This window comes from Paramisgurnus dabryanus, chromosome 10, assembly GCF_030506205.2.
Source record: "Paramisgurnus dabryanus chromosome 10, PD_genome_1.1, whole genome shotgun sequence".
Classification (NCBI taxonomy): domain Eukaryota; kingdom Metazoa; phylum Chordata; class Actinopteri; order Cypriniformes; family Cobitidae; genus Paramisgurnus; species Paramisgurnus dabryanus.
In genome coordinates this window covers 3050783-3067249 of record NC_133346.1, presented here as the reverse complement: position 1 = coordinate 3067249, position 16467 = coordinate 3050783, and the positions used below count along the sequence as shown (strand labels likewise).

The 16467-nt window shown below is 36.3% G+C and overlaps 2 protein-coding genes and 1 long non-coding RNA gene across 4 annotated transcripts; 2 read left to right on the top strand and 1 right to left on the bottom strand.

Annotated features, from left to right (window-relative positions):
• The first annotated feature begins 2051 nt into the window (after positions 1–2051).
• Positions 2052–4332, top strand: polm (polymerase (DNA directed), mu). The gene is made up of 4 exons (XM_065263361.2): positions 2052–2227; positions 2314–2577; positions 2651–2734; positions 3881–4332. The coding sequence occupies exons 1-4, from the start codon at positions 2195–2197 to the stop codon at positions 3965–3967; spliced, it is 468 nt and encodes a 155-aa protein (XP_065119433.1). The 5' UTR covers positions 2052–2194; the 3' UTR covers positions 3968–4332.
• Positions 4333–5395: 1063 nt separating this feature from the next.
• LOC141282848 (uncharacterized) lies at positions 5396–14751 on the bottom strand. Of its 2 annotated transcripts, XR_012337674.1 has the most exons (4): positions 14697–14751; positions 13962–14160; positions 10951–11053; positions 5396–7583 (listed from the first exon to the last, which is right to left on the bottom strand). It is a non-coding gene; the product is annotated as an uncharacterized lncRNA (long non-coding RNA). The 2 variants fall into 2 exon arrangements; XR_012337673.1 differs by lacking the exon at positions 5396–7583 and having other exon boundaries at positions 10756–11053.
• Positions 14024–15720, top strand: ved (ventrally expressed dharma/bozozok antagonist). Its single transcript, XM_065263364.2, has 3 exons — positions 14024–14279; positions 14720–14976; positions 15268–15720. Exons 1-3 carry the CDS (start codon positions 14024–14026, stop codon positions 15622–15624), a joined length of 870 nt encoding a protein of 289 aa, XP_065119436.1. The 3' UTR covers positions 15625–15720.
• The last annotated feature ends 747 nt before the right edge of the window (positions 15721–16467 follow it).

Below are 16467 nucleotides of genomic sequence, written 5' to 3'. Positions count from 1 at the left end.
ATTTGCTTCAGTCATTTTTTTACCCTTTTATTCACTAGTAGAGTTGCACAATATATAGTGATTATTTTGGTAATATCAGGCAGATTTATCAGGGTTTTTATTTCTCATTTCAAGCTGTAAACTCTCTCTTCTTTTGTATATTGGAGTGTTTTGATGTCTCTATATTGCTTCATTTCTATTCACCAGGCAGGTTAAGATTATTTTCTTTGTCCTGTAGGAAGCTCTCGAACTTCTGGCTGAAAATGCAGAATACAGCGATAACGAAGGCAGGAGTGTGGCATTTAGACGCGCAGCGTCTGTTTTAAAAGCACTTCCCTATCGAGTGCAAACTATGGATCAGTTGAAGTGTTTGCCCTGCCTGGGTGAGCATTCACAGAGAGTTATAAAGGTAAAACTTTCTGTCTAATCGGGTTAATGTTTTTTTAACCATATGTCAGTTTTATGCAGATAGAGTATGTATATATATATGAAGCATCACTATCACTTCCTACTCTTTTAGGAGATCTTAGAAGATGGAACATCAAGTGAAGTAGAGTCAACGCGACAGTCTGAGCAATTTCAGGCCATGAAGGTAAAGATTGTGCATGTTAAAGCTTTTTGGATGTTAATATGTTTTTGATGACCCCAGCTTTATATGCAAAGACAACAACAGGCCATTTGTATGTTTATTACACGGAAAAGTGCAACACTGTAACTCCTACCACTATCCAAACATATCCCATAATGCAATGTACAATGTTTCCAATATAAGTCATAAACTTCAACTTTATAGCATATCATCGTTTGAAATATTTATTGCATATTTTTCTTCATTGTATGTATTTATCTTTTTATGAGACATTTTCAAAATTGAGTTACAGTCTGAACATTGCAGAGGTTAAAGAGCAATTGACAAAGGTTTGATTTTCTAGCTGTTTTTTTTTAAATGACCGGTTCACCAAAAAATTTAAGTGAGCCCATATTTTACTCACCTTTAAGCCATCCTAGTGATGTATATGTATATGACTTTCTTATTTTAGTCAAACACAGTCAGAATTATATTAAATTACATCCTGGCTCTTTTCAGCTTTATAATGGTATTGGATAGTGCCCCACTTTTAAAGCTCAACATTAAGCACACCCATCCATCAAAATGAATCTGCACAGACATCAAAGTGTATTTTTATATTTTCGTTTTTGGGTGAACTCTTGCTTTAAAGGGGACATTTAATGAAAATCAGACTTTTTCCATGTTTAAGTGCTATAACTGGGTTCCCAGTGCTTCAATTAATCTAGAAAATGTGAAAGAGAACAACTCGGTAACTTGGTTTTGATAAACCATTCTCTGCAAGCATGTGAAAAAATAGGTCATTGAAATTTGGCTCCCCTTGTGATGTCACAAGGGGATCTTATTATAATAATACCGACCCTTGATCGGCACAAACCGATCCAACCGCGGCACTGCCATTTAGTGTAGAGAGAGAGAGAGAGAAAATAATTGACAGCAGAATTGAGTTTGAATTTCAACAAACCACCATTACGGTGATTTCATCAGCTCATTTGCATTTAAAAGGACACACCCAAAAATGGCACATTTTTGCTCACGCCTATAACGTGCAAATTTTAAGGTATTTTAAGCTAGAACTTCACATACGTACTCTTATTTTACATCTAAAAAAAGTCTTGTGAAATGTCTCCTTTAATAAACCTGTACATAACATTTCGTCTTTCCTCAGGCACTGACTGGTATTTTCGGGGTAGGTGTTAAGACGGCAGATCGCTGGTTCAGGGAAGGTTTGCGATCTCCATCAGATCTGATCTGTACTGAACAGCAGTTGAACCGAGCACAGCAAGCGGGTACTGTAGTCCACTTTGCTCAATCTACACATAACCCTTATAAGCTTTGAAATGATCCAGATTGACCTAAGTGACCTCATTACTTTCAGGTCTGCAGTTTTACGATGACCTGAACAAACATGTGACTAAAGCAGAAGCTGATATGATCAGTGAGATTGTGAAGGAAGCTGTAAATGCTGTGCTGCCTGGAGCAGAGATCCAGCTGATGGGAGGATTCAGAAGGTGGGAACACTGCACCAATCATCTGTAATTTACAAGGCAGATTTATGAGCATGAATGTTCTGTTAGGGGGAAAGAAGTCGGTCACGATGTGGACTTTCTCATCACACATCCTGAAGAAGGCAGAGAGGAAGGACTCATGCCAAAAATCATAAACTGGTTGGAGGGGCGGGTAACTATGATTTTTCTTTATGACTCACATCATATTTTTTTCAAGGATCTCTAAATTATAGCAAAATCTCCTCATTTTTTTATCAGGATTTACTCTTATATCAGAAATGGACCAGAAACTCTTATTTGGAAAAACTGGACGGTCCAGCTCGGCCAGCTAATAATATGGACCGCTTTGAGAGATGCTTTTCCATATTTAAGCTTGATAGACCTGCCGAGACCACGGGAAGTGAAGGTGTAAGATCCAGCGACCAATCAAAGGCCACGAGCTGGCGAGCAGTGCGGGTCGATTTGGTGGTCAGTCCTTACAGCCAGTTTGCCTTCGCTACTCTTGGCTGGACGGGATCAAAGGTGTGAATAAAAGTTTAAATACTTGCACTTTTACTGTGCAGTGTTTTAACTCCCAATGCTGTTTGTTTTGCAGCTTTTTGAGAGGGAGTTGAGACGGTGGGCGGGGCAAGAGAAGCACATGTCATTGAGCAGCCACGCCCTTTACGACAGCAATCAAGTGAGGACCTGCAACTCATAATACTAAATATATATAGAGAGCCTTAATTTTATGTCATTGTATATTTAAACCTATATGCAGTATTATGTCAATGTTTTAAAAAAGCTATAATTTCATTAACTCATTCCCCGCCATTTTTTTTAAAGTTGCCCGCCACAACTTTCACAAAAGTTTCGCAAAATGCCATCCGGGAAAATGTCTTCTACAAATATATTAACATACAAATATATCAAATGAAAGAACAGACCCTCTGCTTTCAAACAACAATAAACAAACAAACAAACAAAACGGGAAAAAAGTTTCATCCTATCTATATTTTTTCTGTGCTTATAAACTCTTAAAGGTGCAGTGTGTAAATTTTTGCGACATCTAGTGGTGAGGTTGCGAATTGCAACCAATGGCTCAGTCCACTGCTCTTCCCTCACTTTTGAAACTAATAGAGAAGCTACGATAGCCACCACCAAAAAAAATGTCATTGACAGAGAAAACTGTCCGTTAAGGGCTTCTGTGGAAACATGGCGGCACAAAATGGCGACTTCCACGTAAGGGTACCCTAGGTGTATGTATATAAAAAACGTCTCATTCTAAGGTAATAAAAACATAATGGTTCATTATAAAAAGGTCTTTATACACCCCTGATAATATAGTTTTGTATTTTACTTTGCATTTCTGTCAAGAGATCCTTTAAAAAATTACACACTGCACCTTTAAATATTGTTATTTTTCTAAAAAAAAATATTTTATTAGAGATTTTGTTTTTTAAAAAATTGTGTTTAATATATTTTGTTAGAGATCAAATTCAGAACGATTATCAAAGCATACACAGAGTTTAAAATTAGTAAATAATTTTTTGCTTTAGTTTTTTTGACGACGTAACTCGTCAATGGCGGGGAAAGAGTTAAAAACATAAATTGGGACTTTTTGATTATTTGTAACGTGTCTACTGAGGAAGTCAATAACTTTGATGAAGTGATTTAGAAGTTATAGTAGTGGAGTGATAGATGACTGTAAAAAGGTCATGGGTTCGAACCCCAGGGAACTTATTTAATTATAAAATGTATAGCTTGACTGCGCTGTAAGTAACTTTGGATAAAAGCATCAAAGTTTTAATGTCTGTCTCTTTCTCCGTCTTGTGAAATCATACAGCGATGTTATGTCAGAGTCCAGTCAGAGGAGGAGATCTTCGCTTACCTGGGTCTGGAGTTTATTCCTCCGTGTGAACGAAACGCCTGAAAACGTCTCTTTTCGTTTATCACTACAGATGTGCCTGTTTGCTTTACATTCATCTGCCGACTTTGCATTTCTGCTCTCAAAGCAGCTGATCAGATCATGTGTCGTAAATAAAGCTTTTTAGTAAGTAATGGAAAGAGACTACAAATGTTTTGCAAAGATCAGATATCTGACGGTGTTTTAGTGCACATGATTTGATCAGAAGTCTTTAGTCTTTCCATATCCTGTGCTGTGGTAAAACTTGAACTAAGTTATTTTTTTGTAAGAGATTTCCTGTTGATATTTATAAAATACATTGTTTGAAACTTGATCATTAAATTATTTATATTTTATGCTTAAATACATAATTAAAACTATTTTAATTGAAACTGTTTCTTCATTTGTTGTTGTTGTTGTTCTTTTTTAGCAATATTAATCTGATTTTTATCTGATGGATGAGGCAAGTTTGAAGCTGTTGTGAAGATTTCTGTCAATGTCTGTTGAATTCAAACAAAAGCAAACCTCGTCACCCAACAGCAATGTAAAAGACACATTAAATATGTATTTTCCTAAAATACATGTAAAAACATTAGCATTTTGTTATTGAGAAAATGTATTTGATCTTGCTTTTGCAGTATTGAAGATCTGAAAACATTGCATCTTTTTTGTTATGTGGACCAAGTTTACCCCATTTTAAATAAAAACATAATTTTATTAGGAACTTGTGTTCTGTAGTTGGCATAATTAAACAAAAATTATCATTTTCCTTAAACACAAACCTATAAATTTAAAAATAATCTTGAAGTGGTCTCTTAAAATGCAATCACCCAAAAAAAAAAAAAAAAACTTTGACTGTTTAGATCAGACATTGGCACATGCAAGTAAATAAATCAACCCTACATGCAAGTATAAAAATGTGATACAGTATCAGAGCAGAGGTGCCCAAACAGGACCTTTAATTTGCCCGGTCACGCCACATGAGATAAAGAAAAATGATAAATGTCACTGACGCAGATGTTCATTCATATTTATTTCTAATAAAACATTTTCTAAAATGCATTTTGTTTTATTTGTACATTACAAACATGTAAATTGCAATTATATGCAATGAATAATTTTTTTAATGTACATGCATACTTGAAGGTGTATAGCATGCATCACAAACTGGGGAGCTATAGGCTAATAATGGAGAGGTCAAAGCAGTGGCACACAGACAAAAGGAAAATGATTGGCAAGATGATTAATTTTTTACAACAGATACCATTAGTTATACATAAACAGAGTAATGTTTGCTTACGGTATTTACTTTTTAAATATTAGAAAGTTATAAAATAGAAGATATTAAAATAACACGGCAACATTTACTTTTGGCCCACGGCCCTCAATCAGGTTTGATTTTTGGCCCTTGGCAGGAAAAAGTTTGGGCACCCCTGATCTAGAGACATGTAAATATCTTTAGTATGCATATATGATCATAAGGTATCTACAGGAAGCGTTTGAGGTTAGATGATGCTTGACATTATTTTAACGTACTGCGTTTGCACCTGGATAACTGTGACCTGCTTTTCTCAACTGCTGTGCACCAATACAGGCTTTACTGTATACGGAGACCTCCGCCCCACTGTAAACGGCCGTCTTTCTCTCTCTCTGTTGGAGTTCTTTCACCTCTGCTTGTCTCCAGCAGTGTTTATTTAGTCTTTACATTAGAAACAACTGGGTCACATCCAGAAAAAAATAGCTGGAAACCAGCAACATTTGGCTTTATTGCTGTTCATATATGTTTAAATGCTTCAAGTCATGTATAATTGTTATGAAAGATATCTCTATATGAGATAGCACAATTAACCCTCCTGTTATGTTTAAATTTTAGCAACACTTTTTAACCCAAATAGTTTCATATATGCTAAATAACTTCCAAATTAAAATAAAATTGTTGGAAAAAAACATAACTTTATATAAATTGTTTATTTAATAGATTCATTGCTATGTATTTGTAGCACATACATTAAGTTTATATTTAGTAAAAAATTAAAGTAGTAATAATTATAAATAATATATAACATTTATTTAATTTGAGAACAGTTTTATCAGTTTTCCAAATATTAATACATTCTAAAAAAAAAACACTAATTTGATCAGTTTTACAGGAACACTGTGTGTACTTATAATGTCTGCCAAGTAGCCTTTATAATTGTACATCATATTATTATCCAAAGACATTATTATCCAAAGTGACTAAAAGTAACTTCAAGTCAAAAAGTAGGTTTAAATGTTTAAAAATACAATTCACATATTTTTCAGAGATGTGAAAGTAGCTTTGGGGTCCATTTGACGTAATAGGAGGCTTAACATTCATCTGTATATAACCTAATATATTCATGTTGATTTAGTCATAACAAATACTATTGTTGACCAGTTAATTTAACAATATTTATTGATAAACATTGTAAAATTAAATTTAGCGATGTTGTGTTTTTACAGTCGAAACAATAACTGCATCATAAAGGCGCATATTATTTTGTAAAGGTATAGTCTGGGTCTATATAGAAATTATGGCATTTTCTATCATTGTTAAAGGGATAGTTCACAGAAAAAATCTGTTATCATTTACTCACCCCCAAATCGTTCCAAACAATTTCTTTGTTCGGCTGAATACGAAGATAGGCTATCTTGAAAAATTTTAATAAGAAAACGGATCTGGGGCACCATTCACTTCCATAGTATATTTTTTATCCTTTTATGGAGGTCAGGAAGATGCTTGGTTAAAAACATTTGTCAAAATATCTTAATTTGTGTTTAGGAGACCAAAGAAATTTATACAAGTTTGTAACAACTTGAGTGTGCATAAATGATGACAGAATTTGCATTTTTGGGTGAACTATCCCTTTAAGACACGATTTAAATCCCTTCTCATATTCATTGCGACAAATCGTATTATTAATTATATGTGACATTTTATCATAGACAAAGAAACATCATAATTGCTGTATCATCCTCCGGTAACGGCAAGTCTTATTTTAGGTTAAACCGGCGCAACTCATTTCATCTACCTAAGTTGTAGTTTACACTGGTTTCAACCAGGAGACGCCTTCTGCTAACAACATAATTGACCTCTAAATGTCATTTTAACATCAAAGGGCACGTCTACGTTCACACCTCACGCCGGCTTTCTCATAACACTCCTGACAGGAACAGGAAAGACCCAAATGTAGTTTTCCCTCCTCCCTCGTCTTTCTCTGCAGAGACGCTCAAGTGTCCATCATCTGCTGGCATTCACAAACATGGCGGCCGGGCCCCGGCTCCTGCGCTGCTAGCGTCGTAAGAGACGGCTGTGGATCTGTGTGTGAAGGATGGGTGGGGATCAGCAGTTATGCTCAATAGAGCTTTATGTCGTCTTCACACCCCCACCACCACCTCCCCCCAGATCCAGGTGTGAACCAAAAGTCTCCCGAATGGGCCAGCGGAGCGGACGAGGACACCTTTGGGTCTCCGTGAGAAACAGACGTACCGAGGGTCCCTCTCGAGTTCTGAGTGACCCGAATTTGCCCTGCATATACCTTTCGTATACCTGCTTCACCGACCGGGCCTGATCCACCGGTCTCTCCTTTGAGGTCGATCCTCTGATTGGAGTCATGGATTACTGGATATGTTGCAATCAAGTTGATGGGATTAACAGGATTAGTGGCTTTGATGGACTTTCTTTGCATATGAAATGAAACGTTACAGGAACACTTTAAAGGGCCCTAATTCAATCCACTGATTGTCCAATTGAGGGATAAACATACAATAAACCTAATCCATGGTTGGGTGAAATATGGACATTTTCTATGTTAATTTAACTCAACGGTTGGGTTTGCCCATATTTTACACAATGAAGCGTTGCATTTTTTTTAGTGCATTTATGCACGATTGTATTTAACACAGAAATTAAAACCTTGTCTGAAGATTTGCCTGGGAATATTGCTATCTAACAACAAAGTTTGCTTGTGATTTTAGCTTATGGTTTGAAATAATATGAACAAACTCAAACAGTTGGGTTAAATAAACCTAAAAAATATGCATATTTGACCCAACCATGGCTTGAAACAACCCAGCATAAATTAATATGAACCAATGGTTGGGTTTGTCTATATTTTACATGCAATATTGGGTTGATTTAACAAATGGTTGGGTAAATATGGGACTAAACCAACTGTTGGGTTAAATAAAACTTGGAAAATGTTCATATTTGCCAAGTCATGGGTTGAAATAACCACAATTTTTTATTAGCATGTACTAGCACCAAATGACACTTCTCATTTTAGGGACTTCATTTTCTAAACTCAGTTGTGTTGGCCCATGGTTGAGTAAAATATAGACAAACCCAACCATTGAGTTAAATATACCTAGAAAATGTCCATATTTGACCTAACCATGGGTTGAAACAACCCAGCATAAGTTAATATGAACCAATGGTTGGTTTTGTCTATATTTAACATGCAGTAATGGGTTGGTTTAACCTATGGTTGGGTTAATATGGTACAGAACCAACTGTTGGGTTATATGTAGACCTATGCTGGGTTGTTATTACCCGACCATGGGATGAAACAACTCAGCATTTGGGTTAAAAAACCCAGCATAGGTTTATTTATCCGTCCAATATTTATCTGTGGGTTAAACCACCATATAAGGTTGAAAAAAAACCACACAATTTTTTGTTTGTTTTTTACTACAAACACCAAATTGACCCATGTCATTTTAGGGATTACATTTTCTTAACCCAGTTGTGTTGGCCCATGGTTGGGTGTTATATTAACAAACCTAACAATTGGGTCAAATAAACCTAGAAAATGTCCATATTTGACCAAACGATGGGTTGATACAACCCAGATTTTTTAGCGTGTACAAGTACCAATGACTTGTCATTTTAGGGAAAAAAGTTTCTGAACCCATGTGTTGGCCAATGGTTGAGTAAAATATAGACGAGCCCAACCATTGAGTTAAATACACCTAGATGGAACAACCCAGCATAAGTAAATATGAACCAATGGTTGGGTTTGTCTATATCTTACATGCGCTCTAAAAATATATGGGTTGGTTTAACCTATTGTTGGGTAAATATGGGATAGAACCAACTGTTGCGTTATAAGTAAACCTAAGCTGAGTTGTTGTTACCCAACCATTGGATAAAACAACCCAGCATTTGGGTTAAAAGTCCCCAGCATAAGTTTATTTATAACCCAACGCTTGGTTTTGTCCAATATTTACCCAACTGTGGGTTAAACAACAATTTAATGTTGAAAAAACATGCCTTTTTACTACAAACACTAGGAATTAAATTTTCTAAACCCAGTTGTGTTGGCCCATGGTTGGGTGTAATATTAACAAACCTAACAATTGGTTTACATAAACCTAGAAAATGCACATATTTGACCAAACGATGGGTTGAAACAACCCAGTTTTTTTAGCATGTACAAGCACAAAATGACTCTTGTCATTTTAGGGAAAAAAGTTTCTAAACCCAGTTGTGTTGGCCAATGGTTAAGTAAAATATAGACAAACCCAACCATTGAGTTAAATATAACTAGAAAATGTCCATATCTGATTCAAGCATGGGTTGAAACAACCCAGCATAAGTTAATATGAATTATGAAGCTAATATGGTTGGGTTTGTCTTGCACTTTAAAAATATTGGGTTTGTTTAACCTATGGTTGAGTAAATATGGGATAGAACCAACTGTTGGGTTATAAGTAGACCTATGCTGGGTTGTTATTACCCAACCATGGGATGAAACAATTTATAACCCAATGCTTGGTTTCATCCAATATTTATCCAACTGTGGGTTAAACCACCATATAACGTTGAAAAAACATGCAATTATTTCTACAAACACCAAATGACACATGTCATTTTAGGGATTAAATTTTCTAAACCCAGTTGTGTTGGCCCATGGTTGGGTGTTATATTAACAAACCTAACAATTGGGTCAAATAAACCTAGAAAATGTCCATATTTGACCAAATGATGGGTTGATACAACCCTGATTTTTTTTAGCGTGTACAAGTACCAATGACTTGTCATTTTGGGGAAAAAAGTTTCTGATCCCAGTTGTGTTGGCCAATGCTTGAGTAAAATATAGACAAACCCAACCATTGAGTTAAATAAAACTAGAAAATGTCCATATATGATCCAAGCATGGGTTGAAAAAACCCAGCATAAGTTAATATAAATTATGAAGATAATATGGTTGGGTTTGTCTATATCTTACATGCACTTTAAAAATATTGGGTTGGTTTAACCTATGTTTAGGTAAATATGGGATAGAACCAACTGTTGGGTTATAAGAAGACCCCTATGCTGGGTTGTTATTACCTGACCATGGGATGAAACAACTCAGCATTTGGGTTAAAAAAAAACCCAGCATAGGTTTATTTATAACCCAATGCTTGGTTGTGTCCAATACTTACCCAACTGTGGGTTAAACCACCATATAAGGTTGAAACAACCCTGATTTTTTTGCATGCACCAAATGACCGTGTTGGCCCATGGTTGGATTTAATATTAACAAACCCAACAATTGGGCTAAATAAACTTTTAAAAAATCCATATGTGACCCAACCATGGGTTGAAACAACCCAACCATAGGTTAATTTAAGCCATTGTTTGGTTTTTTTACACACTCTAAAATTGTAAAAAGTTGGATCAACTTACTTCAATTGGTAAAGATTTGTAGGTTTTTTTTCACTTCAATGTTTTACTTAATGTATCTTAAACTTAAAAAAAATACGTTGAAATAATGAGGTAATCAAACTTCTCACTTTTTACAGTGTAGGACAAAACTAACTGTTGGGTTATAAGTAAACCTATCCTGTGAGGTTCAAACCCAATCATGGAATGTTGAAACAGCCCAGCATAGGTTTATTTATTTATTCACTTGGTTCTGTCCAATATTTTCCCAATCAAAGGTTGAAACAACCCAGCATTTTTAGACCAAATAAAGTTTCTGAAGCCAGTTGTGTTCACAAACCTGAGTATTAATGATATGCAAATGTCCATGCTGTGTTTATTTTCCAGTCATGCGATGTTGATGTGTGGATACAGCACAGCTGGTTGTGTTCAGCCACCGTGCCCTGCAGCAAAGCAGAGACACAATACATCTGCCGCCATAACAGAGCAGCAAACAGGTCTATTAGAGATGAAAGAGACTCATTGAGGACAATCAAAGGCTGTGACTGTTGGTGGTCATTACTGTGTGAGACCGCCGTCTGTAGCAACACTTCAGACTCAATGTAAGGGAGGAGATCTCACTCAATGACTCTTCCAATGATCTTCTCAACGCTCGGCCCATATTCTACTAACAGCTGAAATAATGGATGTAAATACGTTTAACTGGACTCATAATCACAAACGCATAGGGAGAAATTGAAAGCAGCTATAGCTTAAGGAATGATGCTATGAGTTTAAATGCCTGATCAAAGAAGATCAAATATAAGAAATAATATTGACATGCCTTCATCACAAAGTGTAAAAATAGATAAAGGATTGAATACACTGCCAGTGAGAAAGAGTTATGTGCATAAGAAAATTTACCCAAAACTAATATGACACAATATTTAGTCTATATTGTATCATTGAGGGAATTATATGATATGGAATGGGAATGGGGAAAGGATTTGCATTCCTGTAAAATAATACATATAGTAGTATAAAATATTTATGCCAAGACAGCAAGTCCCCAAAATTGGGAATTACATTTCCCAATTCACAGAAAGTCCTCCTATGATATATATTTTGGATATTATTAGCCAAAATGTACACAAACCATCGCTAGACTTTTCAAAACCCCGTCATATTTTCTATAATTCAGATTCTGCTTTAATATCAGATTGTGTTTATCCCACTGTATTGTCCTATCAGAAACACGGTTACGAATAAAGTGTCTCTCTGTCTTTCTCACACGCTGTAATCGGTGTTTTTAATGACAGTGTTTGTGAGATGAGAAGTGGCCTGTCGTCTCCAACCCCTCCCGTCTGCCCTCCATAAAAACAGGCTCCTGTCTGCAATGCTGCCTGATGCCTCCGCTTAAAAAACGCACATCAAAGTAAGAGCTGCTTTATCACATATCAGAGCCCGAGGAAATCGGAAACAAGACGGTGACTGTCCCCTTACCTGATCCTGACTGGAATATAGAAACCACCACGCTGACAGATCACTGAATGATAACACAGGAATGAAATAGGGCTGTTTGTTTGGTGTCTCAGCGAAAGAGAGATATGAAGAGATAGTGTAAACAAATAATCAGTCCTTTGAACTTATAAATGGACTGGAAGGGTGGAATATATTTAACTGTTAACTAAATAGTTTTATTCTCATTATTCAATTATTGCAATGAATAACAGATTATATATTTTCAATGCAATTTTGAATTGAAGCTTTGAAAACATAATGAAGTTGGATTTGTGTTCCAATTAAATAAAGTTTTGCAGAAATATATCTACAAATAATGCAATTGAATGTACTGATCTGCCAAATGCATAAATGTAATGTAAATATAATATTATAGCTCAGTTGGTAATGCATTGCATATGTGATGCAAAAGTTGTGGGTTCGATTCACAAACACACTGATTAATATGTATAGCATAATGTGCTTTGGGTAAAAGTTACATTTACCCATTTTGGTAGATGTTTTTATCCAAAGCAACTCATGCATTTTATTAGCATGCTTAGTATCAACCCATGGCCATTTGCACTGCCGATGCAATGATCAACCAAGTTGGGATACTACATGAAAGTTTTGGCCAAATGCATAAGCATGCAAACAAAATGACTATAAAAACTGATCATGTCAGGATCAGACGTCTAGTTTTGATTGACGTCTAGCGAACCTCTGCTCTGTATGCAGAAAACCTCCACCCGTGGTGCCGTCTTTCTGTTTTTTTATCCCTCAGTGTATTCAAAAGGGATCAAACCCTTTAGATCCTTTTGAAACAATAATGGGGCAATCTGGGGCTGTTTTATTGGCTTGTCTGATAATCACAAGTTGTCTGGCAGGCACTGACTGATCAACTTAATCTTCAACAAGCAGCTGATGAATCAGATCAGCTATGTGTAATGATCCCGTTTGGGGAGGGTGAATAGATGCCGGGCCTGGAAGTTATCTCTATCAGCATTTGGGTCTCTACAGACTACTGTCTCCATGCTCGTGTAGTGTTTCGAAAACAGCCCATTAACTTCTACCTGCCACTTCAAAAGAGCCGTGAGCTTTGATACCAATACCCACTGAAAAGAGTATCAACAAAGACTGTATTACACACATTTGCAGCCACTCACAGGAACATTATGGGTGTAAGTGAGAGAGAGAGACAGACAGAGAGAGAGAGATTTGATATATTATTATATTTATATTATACACTGTATCTACTGTAAAGGGTTAGGGTTGCATGAAGCGCTACAGATTGAATTAAAATTGCAACCTACAAATGAGAGAGCATTGAACATTTTATAATTTAGGACAGATTCAGCTTATACTCCAGTATGTCACTTATGCGAGAAATACAAAAAAAAATATTTAAATACATGAATATGAATTGTAAGATGCCCTGGTTATTAACCTTGAACTTCAACCATCGGGCTCCTAATGTGTACATATAAAGTGACATATATACACACATACACAAACCTCAGAGAGGTGGAAGGATCAGAGATGGGTTTAGGGAGGGGATTACATCTCCAGACTTACTGGTGCCAAGAGTTAATGGGTTCACTCAAGGCCGATTGAGAGACGTCTTCATTACCACACTTGTGAAAACTGAAGGGGTGGAGATCAGGACAGGGGAGGATGTTTCCTTTGATCTTGGGCAAAGTGAATTGTAAATGAGCTGGGATTATCCCTATAAATACTTGAGCCCTATAGTGGAGGTGTGAATCAGTAGAGCCAAAGCCACGCTTATCAGAACACAAACAGATCTGACTCACTTCATCACAGACCTTCATTCTGTTCACAACCAACCCGGACCTTGGGAGTTTAAGAACTCACCTTTGAAAAAAACTTTGTTGGATATTTTCCGTTCTTTGCTGAATTTGGACATATCCGTGGAGATGAAGGGTCAGTTTTCCATCGAATGGCTGTCTCAAAGCAGTAGCTCAGCGGCCACGCATCCATCGACCTCTTGGGTCCCTTCTGGACAGGAGGGGCCCAGCACATCCGGCACAGCTTCTGAGAGTCTTCCGGGCTTCTACAGCAGATGGAGACCGGAAAACACGGAAAATCAGGAGACACAAGCGCAGTCGACAAACAGTTCTTTATGTACATCTACTCAACAGACTGGACAAAACAACAACAATATCACTCATGGTAAAATACTGTCTTTAATATTTCTTACATTAGTAGTTTACCTTGAGTCATGAAATGTTTAAGTACTATATAAATGCAAAAAGTTTAAATTAAACTTTTAAAATTTTTACATTATCTACAAAACTGGTTTTTCACGTAAATACTGCAATTTACTATGTAAGCTTTATTATGATCCAGTTTTGAGGAAATGCTTCAAAATACTAACTAATATAAATATATCCAGTTTAGTTTGTAGGTAATCTATAATTTTTAAACCATACACAAGCTAAACTTTTGTCTAACAGCTCTCACATGTTTTTCTAATATCAATCAATCAATTTGACGTAATGCAATGACGCGTAATGGCATGCTTTATTTATTGCGTATAAGCATGTTTATATGTATGTTTTAACAACAAACATTTTATTTAATATTTACGTTTATGTCTTTTTTCCTCACAGCATCTGAACCAGGCTTCGGCAGCAGCACGGAGGAGGAGGAGACTTCCGGGTACGAGAGTGAGGGTGGGCGTTCCCTCTCACCTGCAGCATCGAAAGACTCCGCCCCCTCCGCGTCTCCATCCACCGGCCGCAGACCTCGAACAGCGTTCACGGCTGAGCAGATCAACAGTCTGGAGAAAGCCTTCAAAAGAAACGCGTACCTCGGTGCCCAAGACAAAGCAGAGCTCTGCAAAAGATTAAACCTGTCTGATAAACAGGTATGCGGCTATATTTATGCAAATATTTTTACAGTTTTGGTCGTTTATTGGGGGCATACACAGAATGAGATTTAGTGATATGCTTGGTATGAGTGACTTTTTCTAATCACAGTTTACAAAACAAATTATAAAGATAAAAAATTAAATCAATTTAAGATAAAGTAAATTAAGATTAAAAGTTAAAATAAATATATATTTGAAAAACGTTAATGGGAAATAAGTTAATATGTATGTATGGCTGTCTGGAAGAGTTTGATAAGTTGTCTAACTTTCAATATTTTTTTCCATCAGATTAGAAACTGGTTCCAGAACCGACGCATGAAGTTGAAGAGAACCGTCCAGGACAGCCTAGCTCATGCTTGTCAGGCAAAGGTCGCCTCCCATATGATGCACTACCCTGAGCTCCACAGCTTCCGACACGCTCCCTATCCCAGCTACTACACTGGGGTTCAAGACAGCTCGGCTCCTTACGGCCAGTGTCCCCCAGCTTTTCACTACAGTCCAGCCACAGCGGGAAACATCCAGGCACTGCCCGTGGAGACCCTGTACCAGTACAGTACCCTACAGAGCTTACCTGTCCATCCCAGTAACCCCTCTATGATGGGACCATACCAGCCTTACCACTCCCAGTACTACAACGCACAGTGAGAAAGGGAATGCCATATTAATTTCTGCCTGTCAGCCGAGACATTTTATTTCGCAGAAGCTTTGTTTACATTTGTGAATACAGGGTGAAGTGCAATAATGGATGTGAACCCTTTATCAAGTGATACTGTTTAATTTAAATGTTTGTAAATCTTCAAGATGTATTTCAATTGTGTCTATTTGTACAAGAGGATTGTATAATAAATCATTTTATTTGACTATACTCTGAATGGCTTTTTTTCAGGGGCATAAACTTTTTTTAGGTAATTGTACTTCTATACAAAGTTATATTTTAGAGACATACTTTACTTGAGTACTATATTGAAGCTAAATAATTTCATGGTAAGGTATAATTTTATTAATTGACACTTTTAAGTGCATACTTCTCTGCACATCATAACTCACCCTTCGGTTTCATAATCTATACTCAGAACCATATATTTAATTCAATTGTTTTTTTAACAACAAAAACTTTACAAAGAGAAAAGACTAGTCCTAGACTAAAATACATGTAAGAGCTGTCCAAACTGAAAACATCTTGCACTGACATATCTTGAAATATATCAGTGCCCTGTTTTGCCTCAAAATACACACAAGTAATGTTTTTAGTAAGGCATGTTTGTTCAAACAAGTTATATTTCATAATTAAACTAAGGCCTAGTCCTGGCTTAAGCTAATCCCTGACCAGGAAACCACCCCTTTATGTATGTTTTACCCTTTAACTTTGTATGTTTTAAACACAATACCTTATTTTTAAACATTTTTTATTTCATAATTTGGACGTTTACAGAACAGTTTATTACAGAAAGATAAATACAATATAAATCTTTCTTAACAGCTGTACAT

Coding starts and splice junctions, on each gene's coding strand:
- ved (XM_065263364.2), top strand. CDS start 14,024: ATGAAGGGTCAGTTTTCCATCGAATGGCTGTCTCAAAGCAGTAGCTCA. Junction 14,280..14,719: donor CAACAACAATATCACTCATG/GTAAAATACTGT, acceptor TTTTCCTCACAG/CATCTGAACCAGGCTTCGGC. Junction 14,977..15,267: donor TAAACCTGTCTGATAAACAG/GTATGCGGCTAT, acceptor TTTTTCCATCAG/ATTAGAAACTGGTTCCAGAA.
- polm (XM_065263361.2), top strand. CDS start 2,195: ATGCCAAAAATCATAAACTGGTTGGAGGGGCGG. Junction 2,228..2,313: donor TAAACTGGTTGGAGGGGCGG/GTAACTATGATT, acceptor TTTTTTTATCAG/GATTTACTCTTATATCAGAA. Junction 2,735..3,880: donor CCCTTTACGACAGCAATCAA/GTGAGGACCTGC, acceptor GAAATCATACAG/CGATGTTATGTCAGAGTCCA.